Below are 19,002 nucleotides of genomic sequence, written 5' to 3'. Positions count from 1 at the left end.
AACTCGAAATGATTCGGGAAATTGTCAACACTCCATGCCCGGGTAGGACCGCGAAGCCGCCGTGGGACCGGGCGAGACACTGTTGCACCTCGCACCCCAACAGCTGTGTAAATTTTTTGTCTAGATGTAACCATCGTGACGTTCAACTGTACATCAGTATTCCCGCCACGGCCTTGTCTGAGGGGCTGCGCCCCGCTATCGCCGCGGGACAGCAATGATGCAAGTGGGATGATGCAGGCTCCTCGGCCCGTTAAACGCTTAGCTGGGATTGGGCGCTCCCACGCCCATGCGTTTCAACTAGCTTGGGTTTCCATGGCAAACGCAAAGCCACAGCTCGTGCATGCGACTGCTATCTGAGAGGCCCGCGGGAAGAGCATCGTGAGCATCTTGCGCGTCCTTGGCCGGCCTGTGGCGAGCGGGGTGCGGGGGCAGCGGTGGAATGCGTAGCCAACTCGGACGAGTACGCGTCCACTTGGGACAAGCGCATATCGATTGCTAGGCCGGCAGCCGAGAGTGGACGCAATGGGACAGTCGGCAGGGCTAAATGAGCATTTGCGACGGCGCATCATGGCCGGCAATGCGGGGGTTGGCCGGTCTACCCGTTGCGTGGCGGGTTTGAGAGGCGCTCTGAAACAATTCCACGCACCATGTCGTGAGATGCGCGATGCAGCGCGCATTCCAGGGCAGAAGCGGCCGGCAGAAATGGCAGAAAGGGCAGAGGCTCGACGGCGCGCGGGCAGAGACGAAATTGCGGCAATCTTATGGTGTTGGAGCGGGCGCGATTGCAGACGGGCGGTGGTGTCGGCGCGCTGGCGGGTGGTCTGTGATAGATAGCTGCAATAGCGCTAGGCCGGATCGGGCGCCTGCCATTGCGCAGTGGCTCACCAGTGCAGGCGGTAGCGGCGCAGGCAGGACGCAGCTTCCGGGTCGAGCTCAAACAGCTATTAAAGCCGTGCGTCGCCCGCCCAACCTCCTCCTCGTCTCCATCCGCAACCACAACACCAGCATCCCATCACGCTGTAAGTCTCGCGCCCCGCCCGCCATCCGTGCACCCATTGCCCTTCAATTGCGCTCGCGCTCCACGCCCGACCTTCCTCTCGCCACCAATTGTCCGCTAACACCGCCCGCCCGCGCAGACATTGATACTTCCAGCGCCACCCACTATGCTGTACACCACCGTCCTCGTCGCGGCTGCCGCCGTCTTCGACTTCGCGCTTGCACAGAACACAACCCTGCCGGTTCAACCCTGCTGCAACGTCTCCGCCGACGCCATTCCCGATGACCAGAAGACCGACTGGTGCCGCGCCGAGAGGAACACTTGCCCTCAGATCTGCGGTGGACAGGGCCAGGTTGCCAGCGGCGGCAACGACTGCAATGACGTAGGTAGAATGCGCCGCCAGGGCTAGGACCGCATCGCTAATGCAATTGCAATTAGGACACCCTCACCTTCACGTGCGAGTGCAAAAACGGCACGTCGCCCGACATGTCCGCCTACGAGCAGTCTGTTCCGGGCCAGATGTGTCGCTTCTGGTACAGCCTGTGCACCAACGCCACCGTCGGCAACGCAGACCAGCAGTTCCTGTGCGATACCACCAGGAACGAGCGGTGTGGCAACCTGACCACGGCCGAGGGGGAAGCTTCGTCCACCGCCTCGGGCGGAGCCACGTCTTCACCAACGGGAACCGGAGGCTCCTCTGCTTCGTCAACGGCTACTGGCACTGGCGCCAGCCAGAGCACTGGTGCTGCCGCTGTCTTGGACGTCGCCCGCGAATTCGGCACTCCGGTCCTCGCCGGTGGCTTGATCGCCCTCTTCGGCTTTGCTCTGTAAGCGGGACATGCTGGATGGGAGCAATGGACCGGATCCATGGGGGATGGGCGGTAATGAGATGAGATATGGCTACGCATAGCGCTACAAACTGGCATAGCTTCTCCAGCGTTCTCGAGCAATGGAGTTAACGAGGTCACTTTTGGCGTCAATTGTATGTTTTCTGCACGACGGGTATGCGGAGCTTAATACGAGGTTATGAGGGCTAGCTATATATCCGACACCCAAACAACCTTGTCCAATTCTTCATCTGCAGCTACCGTCCCAACATGCACCACGCGCTAACAGCCTGTGCGTCCACGTCCCTTGCGCCAACCCATCCGCCCAATCTCATGAGATTTTCTTTAATGTTGGAGTAGCGTCGTCATATCACATGCCCAGCTGTGCCTCAGCCTAGTGCATCGGTGATGTAGCTGTGCCATTATTGGCCAATTCGCGCGCTGCGGCGTTGATCAGCTGCCCCGGGGTCCGACAAATTGCATTATCGATAAGCGCATTCCCGCCAGACCCTTGCGTGTGAACGCATTTTCTGTGGTGTTGAGCTATCCTGCTCAACATTCTGCTGTCTGCTGTCCGCGTGCCCGCCTCTGCCCTCCCTTTGCGCCTTCCACCTGTCTGCGAAGGCATCCACGACTCACACCGACCGCGCCCATCAACAATTGGAAGCATCGGGCTCGCCGCATCACGGGAAGCCTCGGCCCTCTCACGCCTTCCGCATACAGGTATGCTGCAGCTGCCAGCCTCGGCGTGGCTCAAAAACCGACATTTCTGACTGTCATCAGGTACAATTCCGAGCGACCATATAAAGTGGCTGTTCACGGCGCACTGCGGCAGCTGCTCCGCCTGTCACCCGGCTTCAGAGCGTGTCACCGCCAGCTTGTTCCTGCCCTTGCTCGTCCGACATCATCGAACGTCACTGCACACACGACATACACAACTTTACGGAGACAGAATTGCGGGGGAACCATGGCGACCTTGGGGGCTCAGCGTAAGCACAAGGTGACGGTTGTGGGCTCTGGCAACTGGTACGTCGTCCATCGCCTCTAGCTGCCGAATGCGTTGGGTGGAGCCCGGCCTAACAGATGCACAGGGGCACCACCATGTCGAAGCTCGTCGCCGAGAACGTCAAGGCCAACCCGAACCTCTTCGACCAGACGGTGCAGATGTGGGTATACGAGGAGGAAGTCACGATTCCGAAGGACTCCCGTCACTACGATCCCAGCAACGACAAGCCGCAGAAGCTTTCCGAGGTCTTCAACCGCGTCCACGAGAACGTCAAGTATCTGCCGAACATCACGGTTCCGTCAAACGTCGTTGGCAACCCTGATCTTGTCGATTCTTGCAAGGACTCTACAATCCTCATCTTCGTGCTGCCGCATCAATTCATTCCGAGAGTATGCGATCAGTTGGTGGGCAAGATCATGCCGTTTGCGCGAGCGATATGCTGCACAAAGGGTGTGGATGTTAGCGAGAAGGGTATCAGGCTCATGTCCGAGGCCATTGGCATGTCTCTGAGCATCTACTGCGGCGCACTGTCCGGGGCAAACATTGCTTCCGAAATTGCTCAGGAGAAGTACTCCGAGACGACCGTAGCATATGACCCACCGCCAATGGATTCTCGCGCGCCGACACCAAAGGGCTCGCCAACCGCCTCCCAGGTTGACCTCATCTCCCCAAGCAAGCCCGTTCCGAGCGCCCGATCCGCACGTCTCAAGGCGCTTCCAAACGAGTATCCTCCTCTGTCTCACGAGAACGTCCGCAAGCTGTTCCACCGCCCATACTTCCACGTCCGCATGGTCTCCGACGTCGCCGGTGTATCCCTGGGCGGTGCCCTGAAGAACATCATTGCCCTCGCAGCCGGTTTTGTTGACGGTCTCGGCTGGGGCGACAACGCTAAAGCGGCCGTGATGCGCGTCGGCATCCTCGAGATGGTCAGGTTCGGCAAAGAATTCTTCCCGGACAGCGTGCACACGAGCACCTTCACCGAGGAATCTTGCGGCGTCGCCGACGTCGTAACCTCTTGTATGGGTGGCCGTAACTTCCGCTGCGCCAAGATGGCCATCGAGCGTGGGGAGAGCATATTCGAGATCGAGCAGAAGGTGCTTAATGGGCAGAAGCTGCAGGGCACGAGTACGGCGTATGAAGTGAATACCTTCTTGAAGAGCCAGGGTCTGGAGCAGGAGTTCCCGCTGTTCACCGCAGTGTATAATATCCTGGAGAAGAATGTCAGGCCGGAGGATATTCCGGAGTTGATTGAGCCCAAGGCTTAAGGGAGATATGGCTCGGTGCTCGTTCCTGCGTCTCTTCCGGGGCCGCCTCAGGCGTCGTGGATTGAGACTGCGACGGCGGAGGATGCTACATGTGTGATGCACCTCGCAGAGAGTATCCAGTATTGCAGCAGTGGCCTGGAGCAGCAAATACCCATCAGCCGACTAGGTAGCAGACTTTTCAGAGTAAGCATACAACCATCCATTCATGCGTTTGCCCAGTTCTTTATTCCGAATCAGCTGAACGCGCTAATTGCACAGTGTGAACTCGTTTGGTGTCCGAGTGGTGGATGATGGGCCGCAACCCAGAATTTGTGCGCTGAGCATTTCACCTGCAGTAGACGCTTTGGACGAGCTACCATTACCGGGGACGCCGAACGTTTTCTACACCTTTCAAGCCTCTACCTAATAAACTCGTAGGTGCCCCCTATCCATTGGAAAAATCAATATCTCACTAGTTTCAGCCCTGATGCAGCCAAGGAGAGTGGCACACGAACTTGCAGCGTATGCGGCAACCCCAATTGGATCGCAGTGCGGCGACGATCAGGCAACAGAAGGCAACAGACGATCTAGAAGTCTGGCTCGAGGTCTAGGTCCTGCGATTGGCGCCGTTTTCTACATTCGCGATGCACGTTCGCTGATTTGGATCGGTCGGGAGGTTGTGCTAGGGGCTTTTGGGGGCCTGGTAAGTCCTACATTATGGCGCTCCCCGCCACCATTGCCTTGCATACAGATACACTCCGGGAGGACATCCTCTTCTATCCCATACATTCGCCGTCTTCCAGATCGTTCATTGTACTCTGTGTCACCAGATGTCTCCAGAAACAGAGGCCCCACATGGGCGCTCGCTACGTCAAAAGTTTCGAGGATTGTTTTCAAAGCAGAAGGAAGAAACTATCAATCAGGTTGGGGACGGGAGAATGGAGTACCGGCTAACACCTACGGGTCCAGCTAGGCTTCAACAAAGACCCCCTCAACACCAGGGGTTCGCGATAATGGGAAGACAGGATTCCGGAATTCCAGTACAGACTGCATATCCAGGTCAACCGATTACTATGCGAACCCAGCCATTTGGTCAGACTCGCGACTCACCACCTGCATTTGCATCGCCTCATCCCGCGCGGTTCCCCCTTCCGCAAGGAGCGCCAGTACAGGTTGTCTCCTATAGGCCGCCGACTTCAGAAGGCCCACAGCGCATTATTGTATTTCCAGCTCCTGGAAGAATTCCTCCCAATAGGTTCGAGGACCTCTCACTCCAGCCGCACCAAGGCCAGCCAAGACCTCACACAGCTGGAAATGGACAGTCAGCTCCAAGATATGCATTACCACCTGCAACGACTCGATACCAAGATCCTTGTGATAGATGCTCTCCACGCTTAGTACCCATTTCGGGTGACCCTTTCGAGGCACCAAGGTCGGATGGTCCTTATCTCGGCGCTCCTCAGAAATTTGTCCGAGTTGAACGATCCCAGGATGGATTGAATGCAAGAACACCAGGTAAAAGCCCTGAATACACATTCTAGGTTCAGGCTGATCAAACTGGGTGAAATAGCTTTGGCGAAATCCAATCCAGCTTGTGGCTCAATTTTCCCGAAACCGCAAACTCCCCAACCCAGCGAGATCAACATGAACCGTAGATGCGATTATCTACCCGAATCTATGGTGCCCCTCTGGTACATCCAGAGCCCAATTGTCCAACCTGAAGACTCACGGCATTATCTCTGTGCAACCTGCCGCCATATCGATTTCCTGGCTCTCTTCAAGCAACGGGAAACGAGTGTCCTGCCAACTCTACGAGACTACGTCGTCCTTGGCCCGCTCCGCACCCTCATCAGCCGCGGCTGCGGTTTCTGCAAGCTCGTCGCACGCATTATTGCACTGGATGCCGTCGAGGATCTGCCGCGCACACTCTCTGATGAAGAAAGATTGGAGGCGCAGAGAGAGAGGTTTTTGGAGCTCCTCAACGACATGTACTACCTCTGCCCTGTTCGCTTCGAGACTACGTTCAACAATCCTGCTTTGTACATCTGCTCGGCGAAAGACATTAATGATTTGGAACAGCAGCGGTCTTCTGTGCTGAGGCCGCGACAGAGCATGGCTTTCAGGCCGCTGCACCGCTCGGAACCGAATCTTGGGCGCATTTTGAGGTCGCCGGAGCAGATTGACTTCGAGTGGATTCGTGCGACGATGCAGCTCTGCGACGAGAGGGATAGGGGGAAGACATCGTATCAGCACAATATCACCGTACGGGCCATCGACGTCGACCAGATGTGCATCGTCGATCTGGACGACGGAGTGCGCTATGTGACGCTCAGCTATACTTGGGGAAAAACCAACCAGCTACTTCTACAGCGCCCACTAGAACCGCAGTTTCGCACCCCAGGCGGCCTCCGCGCGCTCCTCACCCGGATTCCGAGGACCATCCGCGACTCCATCAAGCTCGTGCGGAGTATAGGCGAGCGCTATCTCTGGGTCGACGCACTCTGCATCCTGCAAGACGACGCCACGGACAAAGGCGCCCAGATCGCGGAGATGGGCAACATCTACCGCCACAGCATCCTGACCATCTGCGCATGCTGCGGCACCGACGCCTCCTACGGCCTCCCCGGCATCGACCCAGGAACCCGCACCACGCGGCAAGCGGCCGAAATCGTCGGCGATCTCGTCCTCGGGAACATCCTGCCGGACAGCGAGTCCACGGACACGTCCAAATGGAGCACGCGCGGCTGGACGCTGCAGGAGAAAGTGCTCTCGCAGCGCAAGCTACTAGTCACCGACTCGTGCGTGCGCTGGTGGTGCTGGCACACCATCACGTCCGAGGACGAGAACTGCCGGCACGTGGGCTGGAAGCCGGGCACGCCGCACCGCGGCATGTATTTCTTCAAGACGGAGCACGAGCTGCTTGTTTCTAAGATTGCGCGCAACTCCAATATGGATATCTATGCGTTTATTGTCGCTGACTACACGGCGCGCGATCTGACGATGCAGACGGATGCTGAGAAGGCCATCACGGGCGTGTTTAACGAGATTGATGGCTTGTTTCGAGGCAGCTTCTTGTGGGGGATTCCGGATACGGAGCTGTGTGCGGGATTGCTTTGGGTTCCGCTTGGGAGCAGTAAGAGGAGAGTGGATCTAGAGACGCGGAGGCCCTTGTTTCCCAGCTGGAGCTGGCTCGGCTGGGTCGGTCAGGCGGCGTATCCGTGGCTCATTGAGCGCTCGTTTCCCATGTCTGAATGGGGCTCTCCCCTGCTTTTTAAGGATATGGCCGTGGACGTCTCCTCCGATGAAGACGATGACCTGTGGTTCACAGGCGAAACCTACCGCATGGGCGGCCCGCAGTTCGCGAATCTACATCTCTGTCTCAGCAGCAGATGGCGTCTCGACCCCGAGGATGGATGGAGCTACATCGACGAGCAATCCGAAGCGCACCGGTGGCTCCATCCCGTCCTGGACCCCGGGCTCCACGGCCGCAGCTACGCCCTCTGCGCCGCCGATTCTCACCTGCTGCACCTGCACACGCTCTCCGCGCACTTCCGCCTCGAAGGGCGCCTCCGCAAGCGCAAAGAAAAGCACGACTACCTGCACGACGTGCTGCAGGTGCGGCTGCTCGACGCCCGCGGCTTCGCCGCCGGGTACGTGTACGTGCCGGACCCTGCGACGACGCTGGATCCGCGCTTCAAAGAGCGCTATCTAGAGGGCAGGAAGGAATTCATTGTCGTCTCGCGCGCGAGCACGAATGCGGATCCGCGGGTGGGCAGGGAGCTGCTGCACTCGACGCCTATTTGGGAGCTAGGACATGTGTACTCGATGGCGTATATGATGAGGGATGAGCAGCAGTGGCGTGCACATGGAGATGGGGATACGGAGCAGGAGCAGGAGCAGCATGTTAATGAGAAAGCGGGGTTTGATGAGCGCTTGTATGATGCGGTTACGCCGTGGGGTTTGTTTAATGTGTTGATGGTTGAGTGGGTTGGGGGGATTGCGTACCGCGTGGCTGTGGGAAGGGTGCATGTTGCTGCGTTTATGGAGGCGGAGCCGGTGGAGAAAGAGGTGGTGCTGGGATGAATGTTGGAGGCTTGAGGAGAGTAGGCTTGAGGACTGGGGCTCTAACGTATAAAGCATGGATATCGAACAGCATACACAGTAGTTGAGCGTTAAACTTCCCGAAGCTCGACCCTGCATCTGCTATACAGCTCCGAGACTCGTAGATAGGTGAGTCCCACTAAGGCCAGGTCGTTGTGACAACTCTACCACAGCTCCCAAACCATACCTAGTACACTGACTTATCCAAGATCCACTCGCAAGTGCATAGCTAGATAGACATTGTATGCCCTTACAGACGCCAGGGGTTCACGGAAAGCGGCGTCTCGCCCAACCCGCTACGCCGTCTCAAGCGCCAAAAGACCGTTGCCGCAGCATTTCGTCCGGGTCTACGAATTCTGCCCAACTCACTCCATCAAATCTTCCTCCCTACCGGTATCCTGTCACGTAATGTTTACGTCAAGGGTCGAAGATACTGGTCCGCCTGTTGTCCGCTGGCGATCTGACGGTCAGATTATCTTGGGATGCACTTGCGGTACTTTGGATACGGACAGACACTGATGGAGCAACGCATGCCTTCGCATAGTATTCTAGTGAAAAGCGGGTGAAGTGCAATTGTTGGATCCGAAGGGTGTGTAGACTGTGGTTCAAGCGTCTGCTCTGCAACGGCAGTCCATCGGCGAGTATAGAACTAGGAGGATGTCGAGATTTTCGCAGTGAAGGTCGATAAAAGGACATATTTGGACCACACCACAATTCGACCAATAGAGAACACAATCATCCACCGTTCAACGTATCCTCATTCATCCAACAACTTCCCTATCCCTCATCGAATAATAACCACCAACCTTTTAGAGAGAAGATTCGCTACGCCATGCAAAGCGTCCGCGCGTGTATGTACATATCCTACAACCCTGCCGAGGGCCCGCCTAAGAGCAGGCTGTCTATCAATTCTTCTATGTGCGAAAGCAAAATGAAATGTATCCTCCGAGTCGACAACGCCGCGCTAGTATGCTGCAGATGCGTATTAAAATACCGTATAATATAGCAAAGAAAAATCCAGAAATTCGGCTCGGAAGCAGAACGTGGCCGTGATGGGTATCCAAAAATCGAGTAGTCGCAAAAGCTTGGGTGAGTCGAAGCAGCAATGAGTGTCGGGTAGAGATGAATGTCGTGCTCAAGCAGCAGCCATCTGTATCTGCTTCCCCTTCATCGACTTCCACTCAACGAACACGGCGCCAAGGATTGACATCGCGGCCGCGGCCACACTAACATAAAACGTCTGCGTCAGCGTCTGATTGTACGCAACCAGCACGCCGCTCAGAAATCTCTCCTCAATCTGGTTCTTGAGCTCCGTCGCGCCGACCTGGAGCACGATGGCGGGATTCAGACCGGGCACCACCGTTTGCAAGTTCTTGATCAGCTGATTCGTAAACACGTTCTGACCGACGGAGATGAACAGCGCACCGCCGAGGGTCTGGCTGAACATCATTATAGCGGTTCCGATGGCAACGTCGGCCTTGGGCAGCGCGGTTTGCACGGCAACAAGCGTTTGTTGCATGCCGAAGCCAACGCCAGCGCCGAAGATGAACTGGTATCCGATCCATTTGGAGTGGTTGGTGTCGGTTTCGAAGGTCGAGAGCAGGCCGGCACCGATGGCCATGAGGACCGAGGAGATCAGCATGAAGGGCGTGTAGTAGCCGATGGCGGTCACGAGACCGCCACAGAGCATGGAGATGATGACCAGGCCCAAGATAGCCGGGAGGTTCATTATCCCGGATTTTGTGGCGGAGACGCCTTTGATGGCTTGGAACCAGATAGCTTCGTAGTGTTAGATGTCTAATCTGGCTCTGCGGGGAAAGGGGAACTTACGGAGATAGTAGACGAGAACGAAGAAAGAGGCTCCGAGCATGGCACCGAACCAAGCAGAGCCCCAGACATTCCGGTTGGCGAAGACACGGGGAGGAACGGTAGCATCCTCCTGCTTCCACCACTGAATGACAACGAAGCCGGTGGCAAGTACGGCAAAAATGACGAGAAGGGCGATGATGCGGCCACTCTTCCACTCATACTTGCTGCCTCCCCACTGAAGCGCAAGAAGCAAGCAGACGATAGCCGGCAGGAAGAGCGCCGTCCCGTGCAGATCGAACTTCGCAACCTGCTGCTTCCACGGAAGATCCAACTTAACACCACGGCGCTTGACCTCGAAGAACGGAATGATGAAAGCGGCGGTAACAGCTCCAAAGGGCAAGTTGATGTAGAAGCACCACCTCCAGCTCAAGTGGTCTGTGAAGGCGCCACCCATGCTATGAAACACCGTCAGCATACGTTCGCGCGGGAATAACTTAAGCGTGGGAAACAAAAATTAGGTGCTTACAGCGGGCCGGCCACACTCGCGATGCCGTACATGCCGCCAATCACACCCATGTACGTCGGGCGTTGTCTCAGCGGTACCGAGCTCGCAACAATGAGAATCGCTCCGCTGAAGATACCCGCCGCTCCTACACCCGCCACAGCTCGTCCAATGATCAGAGCTGTAGAGTTCGGCGCGACACCGCAGACCAGCGATCCGATCTCGAAGATGAAGAGCGCGGATATGTAGACCCATTTGATGGAGTAGAAGGTGTAGAATTTGCCGTAGATAAGCTGGGTCGCACAGGTGGTGAGGAGGTAGCTGGATCCGTACCAGCCGACGTCGTTTAGGGCTTTGAATTGATCTGTTATGCGGGGGATGGCAGTAGCGATGATGGTGTTGTCCTGTTTTAGTAATTAGATATCCATGCTTGCGAATTGTCGGTGTGAGACACCGACACCACAAGGGATCGACGCACCAACGCCATGCAGAAGACGGACAGACACAGCGCAAGCGTGATGACTGCGAGCCTCCACGCCTTGGGGTATTCGAAATCATCGTCGTCATCGTCGTCGTCGGATGCGCTGGCTGTGGATTTCTGCTCTGCGGCTTTGTCGTCCGGTTGGACCTTCGCTTCTTTCTCTTCTAGTGCTGACGGTTCGGCGGATGGTTCGCGCATTGACGGCGCTGTAGAGGGCATGACGCTTTCGGCCGGTTCTTTCTTCTCGAGGAAGGATGGTTCTTTGCTGTGGGCAACGGTGGATTCTGAGTCTGCCATGCTGACCGGGCGCAGGCTCATTTCTTTCTGTTCGCTCATGGAGGAGTTCTTTGGCGAGGTCGTGAAGGGAAGGGACAATGGTGTCGAGAGAAAGAGCGGAGCGAACGCTATCGAAAAAGCAAGGCTGTATGAGGGTGAAGGAACAAAAATACCTAGCAGCGAACAGCCTCAGGGGAGGGCAAGGCCGCTACATATACGGTGGTCCGCCCAAGCTTGTGGAGTCCGCTTTTTGACGGACACGGAGGCAGGGCTGAGGCGCCGCACCTTCTAGTCCAGGCATCATCGGTTGAATTAGGAGCGGTCTGCACGCTTTGTTTGATATCGGCCTTTCGGTAACTAAAGCCATCCGCTTCCCGAGAAACGCAAGAGCCCGCAAGGGTGCGCTTGACGGGCGGCGCCTTGCCTCTTGCGGGCTACAGCTCGGCTGCACATTTCGTCCGTGGAAGGCCAAGAAGCCCGAGGACGCTTTTCTGGCGCATGGTTGCCTGGCGGTCACCTCGCATGTCTGAGTTCAGATGATGGCCGATGACTCTTCCATCTTGTGCGCGTCACTGGCGCGTCGTACCGCATGCAGCTGACACTGCCCGAGCATCTACAAGCAGTGACCGGACGGCGACATGTTGCACCCTTTTACAAAAGTTTCCATGTGTGTGGATGGCCATAATCAAGCGGTCAATCATTCGTGCTCCCAAACGCTCGGCGGCGCCCACCCGCAGAGATCACCACAAAGCCGGGGCGGTCTGGATCTTGTGTCCCTGGCCCTCGTGTCGGCTGCAGTTAGCCCGCCGTTAAGGATTTTACCTGCGACAGACATTTCGTCCGTAGGAGTCGCGCCGCGCGGCGTGTTTTTCATTATGCACGTCAAACGCCTGACACTGTATCTGATCTTTCGATTTATGCTGCCTGGTGCGACGAAGCTTGGAAAGGAACCAGGGCGTGAATGGTGCTGCTTGGCATCTCGTACTCGTCGGGTCGGAGACAGAAAGGCATCCGACCACCGAATTCCGAGCAGCGAAAAAAACAACAATAACAACAAGAAGAAGACTGACGAGCCAAAGTCCAACGTGGCAACTATCGTATTTCCTGGAAAATTGTATATATGATTGCTGGACTGCATCATTACATCACCACTCCTCCGCCGTGATCTTGCGCACAGTTCCAAGCCACCTACCGCAAAGAGCTTCCAGAAGCATCGTTAGCATCTAACCAACGTCCACAAGCGCCCGACGACACGTGGTGACTCAGCCAAAAGGGAACCCCGTGTGAGGCGTTTGGCACATGGCTTCTGAGTTTTTTTCACGTCAGAGAGCTGGGTGGTAATTCCGAACCTCGCCTAAGGCGGGAATCCGGTTCAGCTTGGGCTACACAGTACATGTACCAGTTCGGTCTATCTGGCGTCTAATTAAACATCCCCAGGGGTATACGCAAGCCATAACGTCCAATAACCAGTCTGCCAAAGCACAATCACATATGGGCCCTCATATCAACGCCGACCGTTGCCCCCAATACTCATCAACCAGACGCAGCCTCAATAATCCTCCTCTCTGCTGCCTCTGCACGCAGGTGTCTCCCAACTTCTTGGTCCAACACCGCCCTCTGCTGCTTCCGTGCCTTACCAAACAGACAGCTCCACAGGTCGTCCACCGGCACGATCTCTCCCTCTCCCTTCTTCCGTAGAAGCTGCTTGAGCGGTGCCGCTTCCATCTCCATCGAATTCGCTGCATCGAGCGTCTTCTCTTGCAACGCAGGCGTCGCGGAACCAGACCGCAAGCCGCGCCCGATGTGCTCCAGACGACGGGACACTGAAATGTCGTAGATCGCCTCCTCCACCGTATCGCTAACTAGATACATGAACACGGCCGTCGGACGCTGCTGACCGATTCGGTGCACTCGAGCAATGGCCTGCAGTTCGATAGCGGGGTTGATAAGTGGCTCGCAAAGGAAGACGTAGGTCGCGTTGACCAAGTTGAGACCGGAAGAATCTGACTTTGCGTCCAATAAGAAGCACTCCACTGCAGGGTCGGTCCTGAACTTATGGATCCCATCCTTATCTCGGATAGCGCTGGCGCCGATCTTCCACTTTCTAAACGCTTCTCGCAGCACTTCGAGGAAATCGCCGAACTGAGAAAAGATGATTGACTTAGCACCAGGGTCGTTATTCCGAATCCAGAGTAGATGTCGCGCGATCATGTCGACCTTGGTACCGTACGAGCCGTCAAGGTCAATCATTTTGATCTCTTTCATCGTCGTATCGCTGATGTCGGAATAGATGGACGTATTGGCCGAAGACGGAGTCGAAGGCTGAGATGGACTTGCTATGCCAGGCGTCTCTTCTTCCGTTGCAATTGCAACCGGTCGGAAACTGATATCTTTGAAATCGCGGTGGGACAACTTCTGTTTGCATAGCGGGCATGTGCGATGCGCGTGCCACCATTGATTGATGCAGTGCTTGCAGTACTTGAAAGATGGTCAGCTGAAGACGGAAACAGTAGTTCGATGAGAACCTACCTTGTGCCCACACGAAGTCAAGACGCCGATTTCGAACTCGTCCTGGCATATTATACATTCGTGCTTCAAGTCCTCTTGCTGGGTTTCGCGCCGAAGGTTTGTCAGATACGCGTGCTTTGTCCTCAAACTCGCCAATGCCTTCTCCTTAAGCTCCATGGAGATCATATGCCGTTCATACTCGACAAAGTCGAGAACGTCATCTAGCTCCTCCCTCCATGGAGCCACAGTATCGGAAATATGCTGAAGCTGGCGGTAGAACTCCAAACGTTGGTTCATCGTGGCGCGGAACATTTCCTGCTCCTTCTCCAACTCCAAGAAAGCCTTAGCTTGTTCGGAAGCAATTGCTTGTATGCGTGCGGAGTGTTTCTCGGCGATAGCTAGCTCGGTTGCACTTCGCGTGTCTCCTCCATCAGCCGCCCATTGAAGCCGGGTGATCAGAGAACGTGCACCCGAGACGACCCCTTTCAGTGATCCGTGTCCGGCGTTCGGCTTGAGCTTCTTACAGGTTTGTACGACGTCGAGCACCAGCTCCGGCGCATGTCCTTTTTGTTCTCGCGCATTCTTTTCTGCTTCTTTCAGCTCATGCTCAACGAGAACGTCCTCTAGCCCGTTCACGGCAGCATTTCGGTTCGCCACTAGCGTTCGAAGAGCCATGATGTAGATGTAAAGCTCGTCTTGTGCCTTGGTGGAATCTTCGTATTCATCGCCAGTGGTCTCTTTCTCTTCATCTTCATCGACAAGCGGGGCGAGCAGGATGTCCACGATCTTAGAGCGCCATTTTTGGAGCTGCTCTGTCTGTGCATTAAGAACTTCGGTAATATTGTCCATCATCTCCAAAATCTTTCGACTCTCAATACCACCAAGATCCGGAAGCTCGTCTATGTGAGGAAGTTGATGGAACGGCTTCTTCTGACTGATCTTCTTCATCTGGCGTTGGGCCCGGTTTTGGGATTCTTTGAGAAGCTCTCGACGGATTTGCTTGGCCTTGTCGTACCATTCAACCTCGAGTTTCTCTAGCCGATGGAAATCCTCCGAGTCCGGTTTCGTCAGGTTCTCATTCGACTTCAACTGAAAGTGAACCGTCCCGATGAAGAAATAGCATGCATGTTCCAGCTCTAGGAACGAGCGAAGAGTTTTGCGAGCAACAGATACTTGGCCCACGTTATCACCTTCTCTGTCGTCTTCGTCGGCGGAATCCTGCCCGTCGCGCTCAGTAAGAGCAGCAGGAGTTGCAGATGTCGCGCCAGCCTTCTCTTTCTCAAGGGACAGCTCCTCCCTACAGCTCTTAACATAGCTTTGAGCTTCTTCAAGAGCTTTTTGATAGTCGGGAAGAGCAGTCTCGCTTCTGTTTTCAACGTCCTTGGCGTTGGCCTTAATATGACCAAGTTTGGTGCGAAGGAGGATGATCTCTCGCGCTTCGGACTTCAGAAGCGTATCGTTCTGGTCAATCATGACTTCGAGCACTTCGTGCACAGTGCGGAGGGGACCATTTTTCGCACCCAAAGCCTTCCTGTTTCGCTTGCCTACGTGCGCATGCAGACACGTCTGGCGCAGCCTAATGAGCCATTCGCGCATTCGCTCAATGACTTCGGGGTGATCGGCTTCTCTGTCGTCGCGAAGAGGGACTCCTTCAGTGGAAAGCCAGCAAGCATCGCACATTTGGCGGATCATTTCTGAATAGTTTTGCTCTTCAATAGCAGTGAACGGAACGGTGATGACGACACGCTTCTGCGGGGGGAGGCGTAGCTCTTCGCGAATCTTATCCTTGGTATGGCGCAGAGCGATGCGATTGAAGATGGTTCGGAACGAAGGCTTATCGAGACGATCCCATACCGATTTGGATCCAGCAAAGGGTTCGTAGCGCAAAAATATGAGAAGACCGCGCAGATCTTGTACATCCTTTCGCAGTGGTGTACCGGATACAGCCCAAGCATTACAGCGGGGTATAATGCGGGCAACAGTAGCGGCCTGGCTCACACCACTTTCCACCATCTGTGCTTCATCAAGACACACTCTCCACCATGAAATTTCGACCAGCGGGCTTTTACGACGCTCGTATTGCCTTTCGTTACGCAGGGCGCGATCAGGAGGGGGTGTAGCGAAGTGGATCTCTTTGGATAGGACATTGTACGTTGTCAGCACAACGTCGAACTGCAACAAATTCTCGAGGGTAGTCTCTGCATGTTCTTTCTTGGGGGCAGACGGCGGAGGCAGCCCCTTATAATGCAACACCTTCAGCTCTGGCGCATGGGTGTTGATTTCGTTCTTCCACTGCTCGAGGATCGACGGAGGGCTGATGATGAGTGTGGCACCGGAAGGCGTGACAGAGGCTCCCGTATACGTATCGTAAATATCGCCAGCAGGAATTTTCCGTTTGTGGTGACATATGAGTGCGATCAGTTCTACCGTTTTCCCTAGGCCCATCTCCTCAGCTAATATGCCTCCTCGGGGCAATCCCGATGCATCGCCAACTTTTCTCAGATCAGAGATGACCATGCCGCGTAAGTGGCTGACATAACAAGGCTTGCCTGCAGCGTCCTGCGTAGGCCTGAATGATACGGGCGCAGAGACTGACGAGAAATCTGGGACTGGAATGAGTTCTCCAGATCCTGAAAATGCAACTCCCTCACGCCGCAATAACCAGTCTACGGCTCTCTGTTGGAAGGGGTATAGTGCGGTCTCCATTAGGCTATGTTGAATGCGGGGCGAAACGGTAGAATTGGTTCCGGGCATATGAACGGCGTCGTAGAAGTCGGAGAGCGCCCATGGTGTCCTGGCTTCTCTCGAATCGTCCGGAAGATACTTTGCGAGGAGGTCCAGGTCATTTCTGATAGCACTCCTAAGACCCTGTCGCTCCACCACTGACACTCCTACGAGCCACCGAATCTCAACCGCTACCCGAAAGGTGTGCAGACCGACTGCCGGTGGTGTAAGAACGCACCGGCTGAAGGGAACCCGAGATTTGTTAGACCTCTTCTTCCCTTCCTTTGTTGTAGAAAGCGTTGCAGCAATCTCAAGGTGTGGTGCGATCGAGTCAAGTAACTTGGGAGTGCAGGTGGCAACGGTGTCTAATCCGGTCGTGGAAGCGGTATCCCATACAGAGATGGTGAATTGATTTGCGCGGTTTCGAGAAAACGATTCTAGCGACAGTAGTAGAGACTTACGCGACTCGTCCGGTACGCTCGGCGGCGCGCCTTGATCTACAGGGAGCTTCTTCGAGGCGTCAGTCAGAGCGGCGTAATCTACTTGGAGGAAGCACTTACGAGATCTAGCTGTATAGTCACAAGAACAACACTCTGCTCCTCGTCAAACACTCCTACAGGCTGTAATTCCAGGCGACGGCCATTATTCAGCTTTCGCTTTTTTTGCGCCCCTCCCGATGTGTTCCCCTCTGTAGCATCGGTTCCGAAAAGCTTCAGGGCGTCCTCCAAAGTCGTCGAAGAGCCGGCGGGCTGCCTTGGGGCCCCAGAGCCGCGAGCGTAAGCGGTAACTATGTCTGCGGCCCCGGAAATCGCTGCCATGGCGTGCGCGGTGGTGGGAGGAAAGTGTAAAGAAGTTGGATGGAGGCGTTCCGCGACGCGGAAGTCTGATGGCACCGCCAAGGCGCTAAGATTGGGCGATAAGCTCACTAGCGTGCCCCGCCGCAGGCAGCTGGCATCACTCGTGGTAGACTAGTTTCCAAGGTTCGAGGTTGTCTCTACAACACAAGGGTACATCATCGCGATGTTGATGGGGTGGGCAGAACCGAAGGAACCATGGTCTACAACCCAAAATATCATAATACTCTGTGTCCAATCCTCGAGAAGTATGAGTGAGATCGCTCATATGCAATTGTCCTTCCGAATCCTTGACTTGATCTCTGCGTTGCGACGTAGACTTCCATCCTGGGGTCTGGTCTCACATGAGTCACTCAGGGGCACAGTGAGATCATTCCGGAATTTGGCGTCTTGAGAATCAAGCACTAATAGAGCACTACTAAAGTACCCCTATGCTACTCGTCCAGCAACTTGATCAAGTCGCGAACTCCTCCTGCAGCCTTGTTCGCTCGCCCGTGTCCCTTGAGATATCGCTGAATGCACTCGCAGAATCCAGCACTCACTTTCTCTCTGCCACTAGACAGCCTGGTATTGACCCTCGTTAGCCTCGCCAACGGTAACTAGACCCAGAAGGCGTAAATGTCGCCCACAGTCATTTGGATGCCCCGTTGATGGTCGCCTCCGATTGGATAGCTATCGAATCCTTCTCCGCAGGGTTCATCTTCGCCCTTTTCGTTTTCTTCCGCGGCGTCCTCTTTTCGAGATTTCCTGCTTTAGTCCATCAGACCCACAACCTTGTTCTCTAAAAGGTGACATGGAGAATGATAGAAAGGGCAAGACCAGACTCCTACTCAGTCGCAAGCATCTTCTTAATTGGCTCGGCCGCCTCAACGAACTTCTCCACCATGCTGTCAAGCTTGGTAAGCTCGTCTTTGCCCTTTTTCACCTCAGAAATAAGCTTCTGTTTCTGTTTGAGTTTCTCTTGGCGGCGATCTTCGAGCTTAACGCGCTCGCGGTGTTCGTGCTCGATGCGGGCGATCATGAGGTCGTGGTCGGAAGCGTCTTCGTGTTCGGGAAACTGCTCGAGGAAATCTTCGACGGGGATGAGAGGGAGTTTGGTATATTTGTGGCTGCGCGCAGTGTTAGTAGAGCAAAGCGATCCTTAAGGAAGTACCCACTCGTAGTTCTCCGCAGCCGCAATCTCTGATCGCAGCGACTGCTCCTCATACTTGAGATTGTGAAGCCCAAGGATCAGAGCGTCGTTGACAGCCCTATCATCAGCCGTTTTTGCCTTCTCCTCTCGAACCTTCAGGACACTCTGGCGATATAGCGTCTTGATGACGGACAGTTGCGATCGAATGAGCTTCTCCCTCTTGTGGATCTCAAGTTTAACTTTCTTGTCATTGTCAATTTCCTCACGCGTGACCGGCTTCGGATTTCTCGGGTGCGCAAGTTGGTAGTCGATGAGGTCGTTGACGTGCTTCTTTAGATTTTGGTTCTCCTGGTAGAGGCGGCTGTTGTGCGGTGTCTTTATGAGGTCCGCGGTGTTGAAGCTGGAGAGGTCGGCAGGCATACCAGTCTCAACATTACCAGCATCGGTTGGCTTTTTGGCGTCCATTTCGTTGTGGAAAAGTCGCAGGCTTTCCGGTTGTTGTGGGTGCGCGTCAGAGAGCGGCTGCCGAAGCTTTAAGGTC

The 19,002-nt window shown here is 55.3% G+C and overlaps 6 protein-coding genes across 6 annotated transcripts; 3 read left to right on the top strand and 3 right to left on the bottom strand.

The window, feature by feature from the left end:
* The first annotated feature begins 988 nt into the window (after window positions 1-988).
* BU26DRAFT_154861 (uncharacterized protein) lies at window positions 989-2,048 on the top strand. Its single transcript, XM_033820041.1, has 4 exons — window positions 989-1,019; window positions 1,153-1,379; window positions 1,436-1,979; window positions 2,029-2,048. The coding sequence occupies exons 2-3, from the start codon at window positions 1,164-1,166 to the stop codon at window positions 1,826-1,828; spliced, it is 609 nt and encodes a 202-aa protein (XP_033690388.1). The 5' UTR covers window positions 989-1,019; window positions 1,153-1,163; the 3' UTR covers window positions 1,829-1,979; window positions 2,029-2,048.
* A 743-nt stretch (window positions 2,049-2,791) lies between these two features.
* On the top strand, window positions 2,792-4,095 carry BU26DRAFT_417173 (glycerol-3-phosphate dehydrogenase-like protein; the record flags this gene model as incomplete). Its single annotated transcript, XM_033823188.1, has 2 exons — window positions 2,792-2,850; window positions 2,916-4,095. The coding sequence occupies 2 exons, from the start codon at window positions 2,792-2,794 to the stop codon at window positions 4,093-4,095; spliced, it is 1,239 nt and encodes a 412-aa protein (XP_033690387.1).
* Window positions 4,096-5,147: 1,052 nt separating this feature from the next.
* On the top strand, window positions 5,148-8,157 carry BU26DRAFT_500959 (HET-domain-containing protein; the record flags this gene model as incomplete). Its single annotated transcript, XM_033826540.1, has 2 exons — window positions 5,148-5,589; window positions 5,645-8,157. The coding sequence occupies 2 exons, from the start codon at window positions 5,148-5,150 to the stop codon at window positions 8,155-8,157; spliced, it is 2,955 nt and encodes a 984-aa protein (XP_033690386.1).
* A 1,153-nt stretch (window positions 8,158-9,310) lies between these two features.
* Window positions 9,311-11,264, bottom strand: BU26DRAFT_559987 (MFS general substrate transporter; the record flags this gene model as incomplete). The annotated part of the gene is made up of 4 exons (XM_033832759.1): window positions 9,311-9,954; window positions 10,006-10,439; window positions 10,511-10,890; window positions 10,965-11,264. 4 exons carry the CDS (start codon window positions 11,262-11,264, stop codon window positions 9,311-9,313), a joined length of 1,758 nt encoding a protein of 585 aa, XP_033690385.1.
* Window positions 11,265-12,580: 1,316 nt separating this feature from the next.
* Window positions 12,581-17,318, bottom strand: BU26DRAFT_448763 (uncharacterized protein). Its single transcript, XM_033824691.1, has 3 exons — window positions 17,036-17,318; window positions 13,773-16,985; window positions 12,581-13,721 (listed from the first exon to the last, which is right to left on the bottom strand). The coding sequence occupies exons 1-3, from the start codon at window positions 17,291-17,293 to the stop codon at window positions 12,777-12,779; spliced, it is 4,416 nt and encodes a 1,471-aa protein (XP_033690384.1). The 5' UTR covers window positions 17,294-17,318; the 3' UTR covers window positions 12,581-12,776.
* An 837-nt stretch (window positions 17,319-18,155) lies between these two features.
* BU26DRAFT_417888 (uncharacterized protein) lies at window positions 18,156-18,881 on the bottom strand (the record flags this gene model as incomplete). Its single annotated transcript, XM_033823225.1, has 2 exons — window positions 18,156-18,438; window positions 18,487-18,881. 2 exons carry the CDS (start codon window positions 18,879-18,881, stop codon window positions 18,156-18,158), a joined length of 678 nt encoding a protein of 225 aa, XP_033690383.1.
* Between the last annotated feature and the right edge of the window lie 121 nt (window positions 18,882-19,002).

Source organism: Trematosphaeria pertusa (assembly GCF_010094035.1).
Source record: "Trematosphaeria pertusa strain CBS 122368 unplaced genomic scaffold BU26scaffold_2, whole genome shotgun sequence".
Taxonomy (NCBI): Eukaryota; Fungi; Ascomycota; class Dothideomycetes; order Pleosporales; family Trematosphaeriaceae; genus Trematosphaeria; species Trematosphaeria pertusa.
Note: the sequence above shows the minus strand (reverse complement) of the source record. Positions and strands in the feature narration are given on the sequence as shown.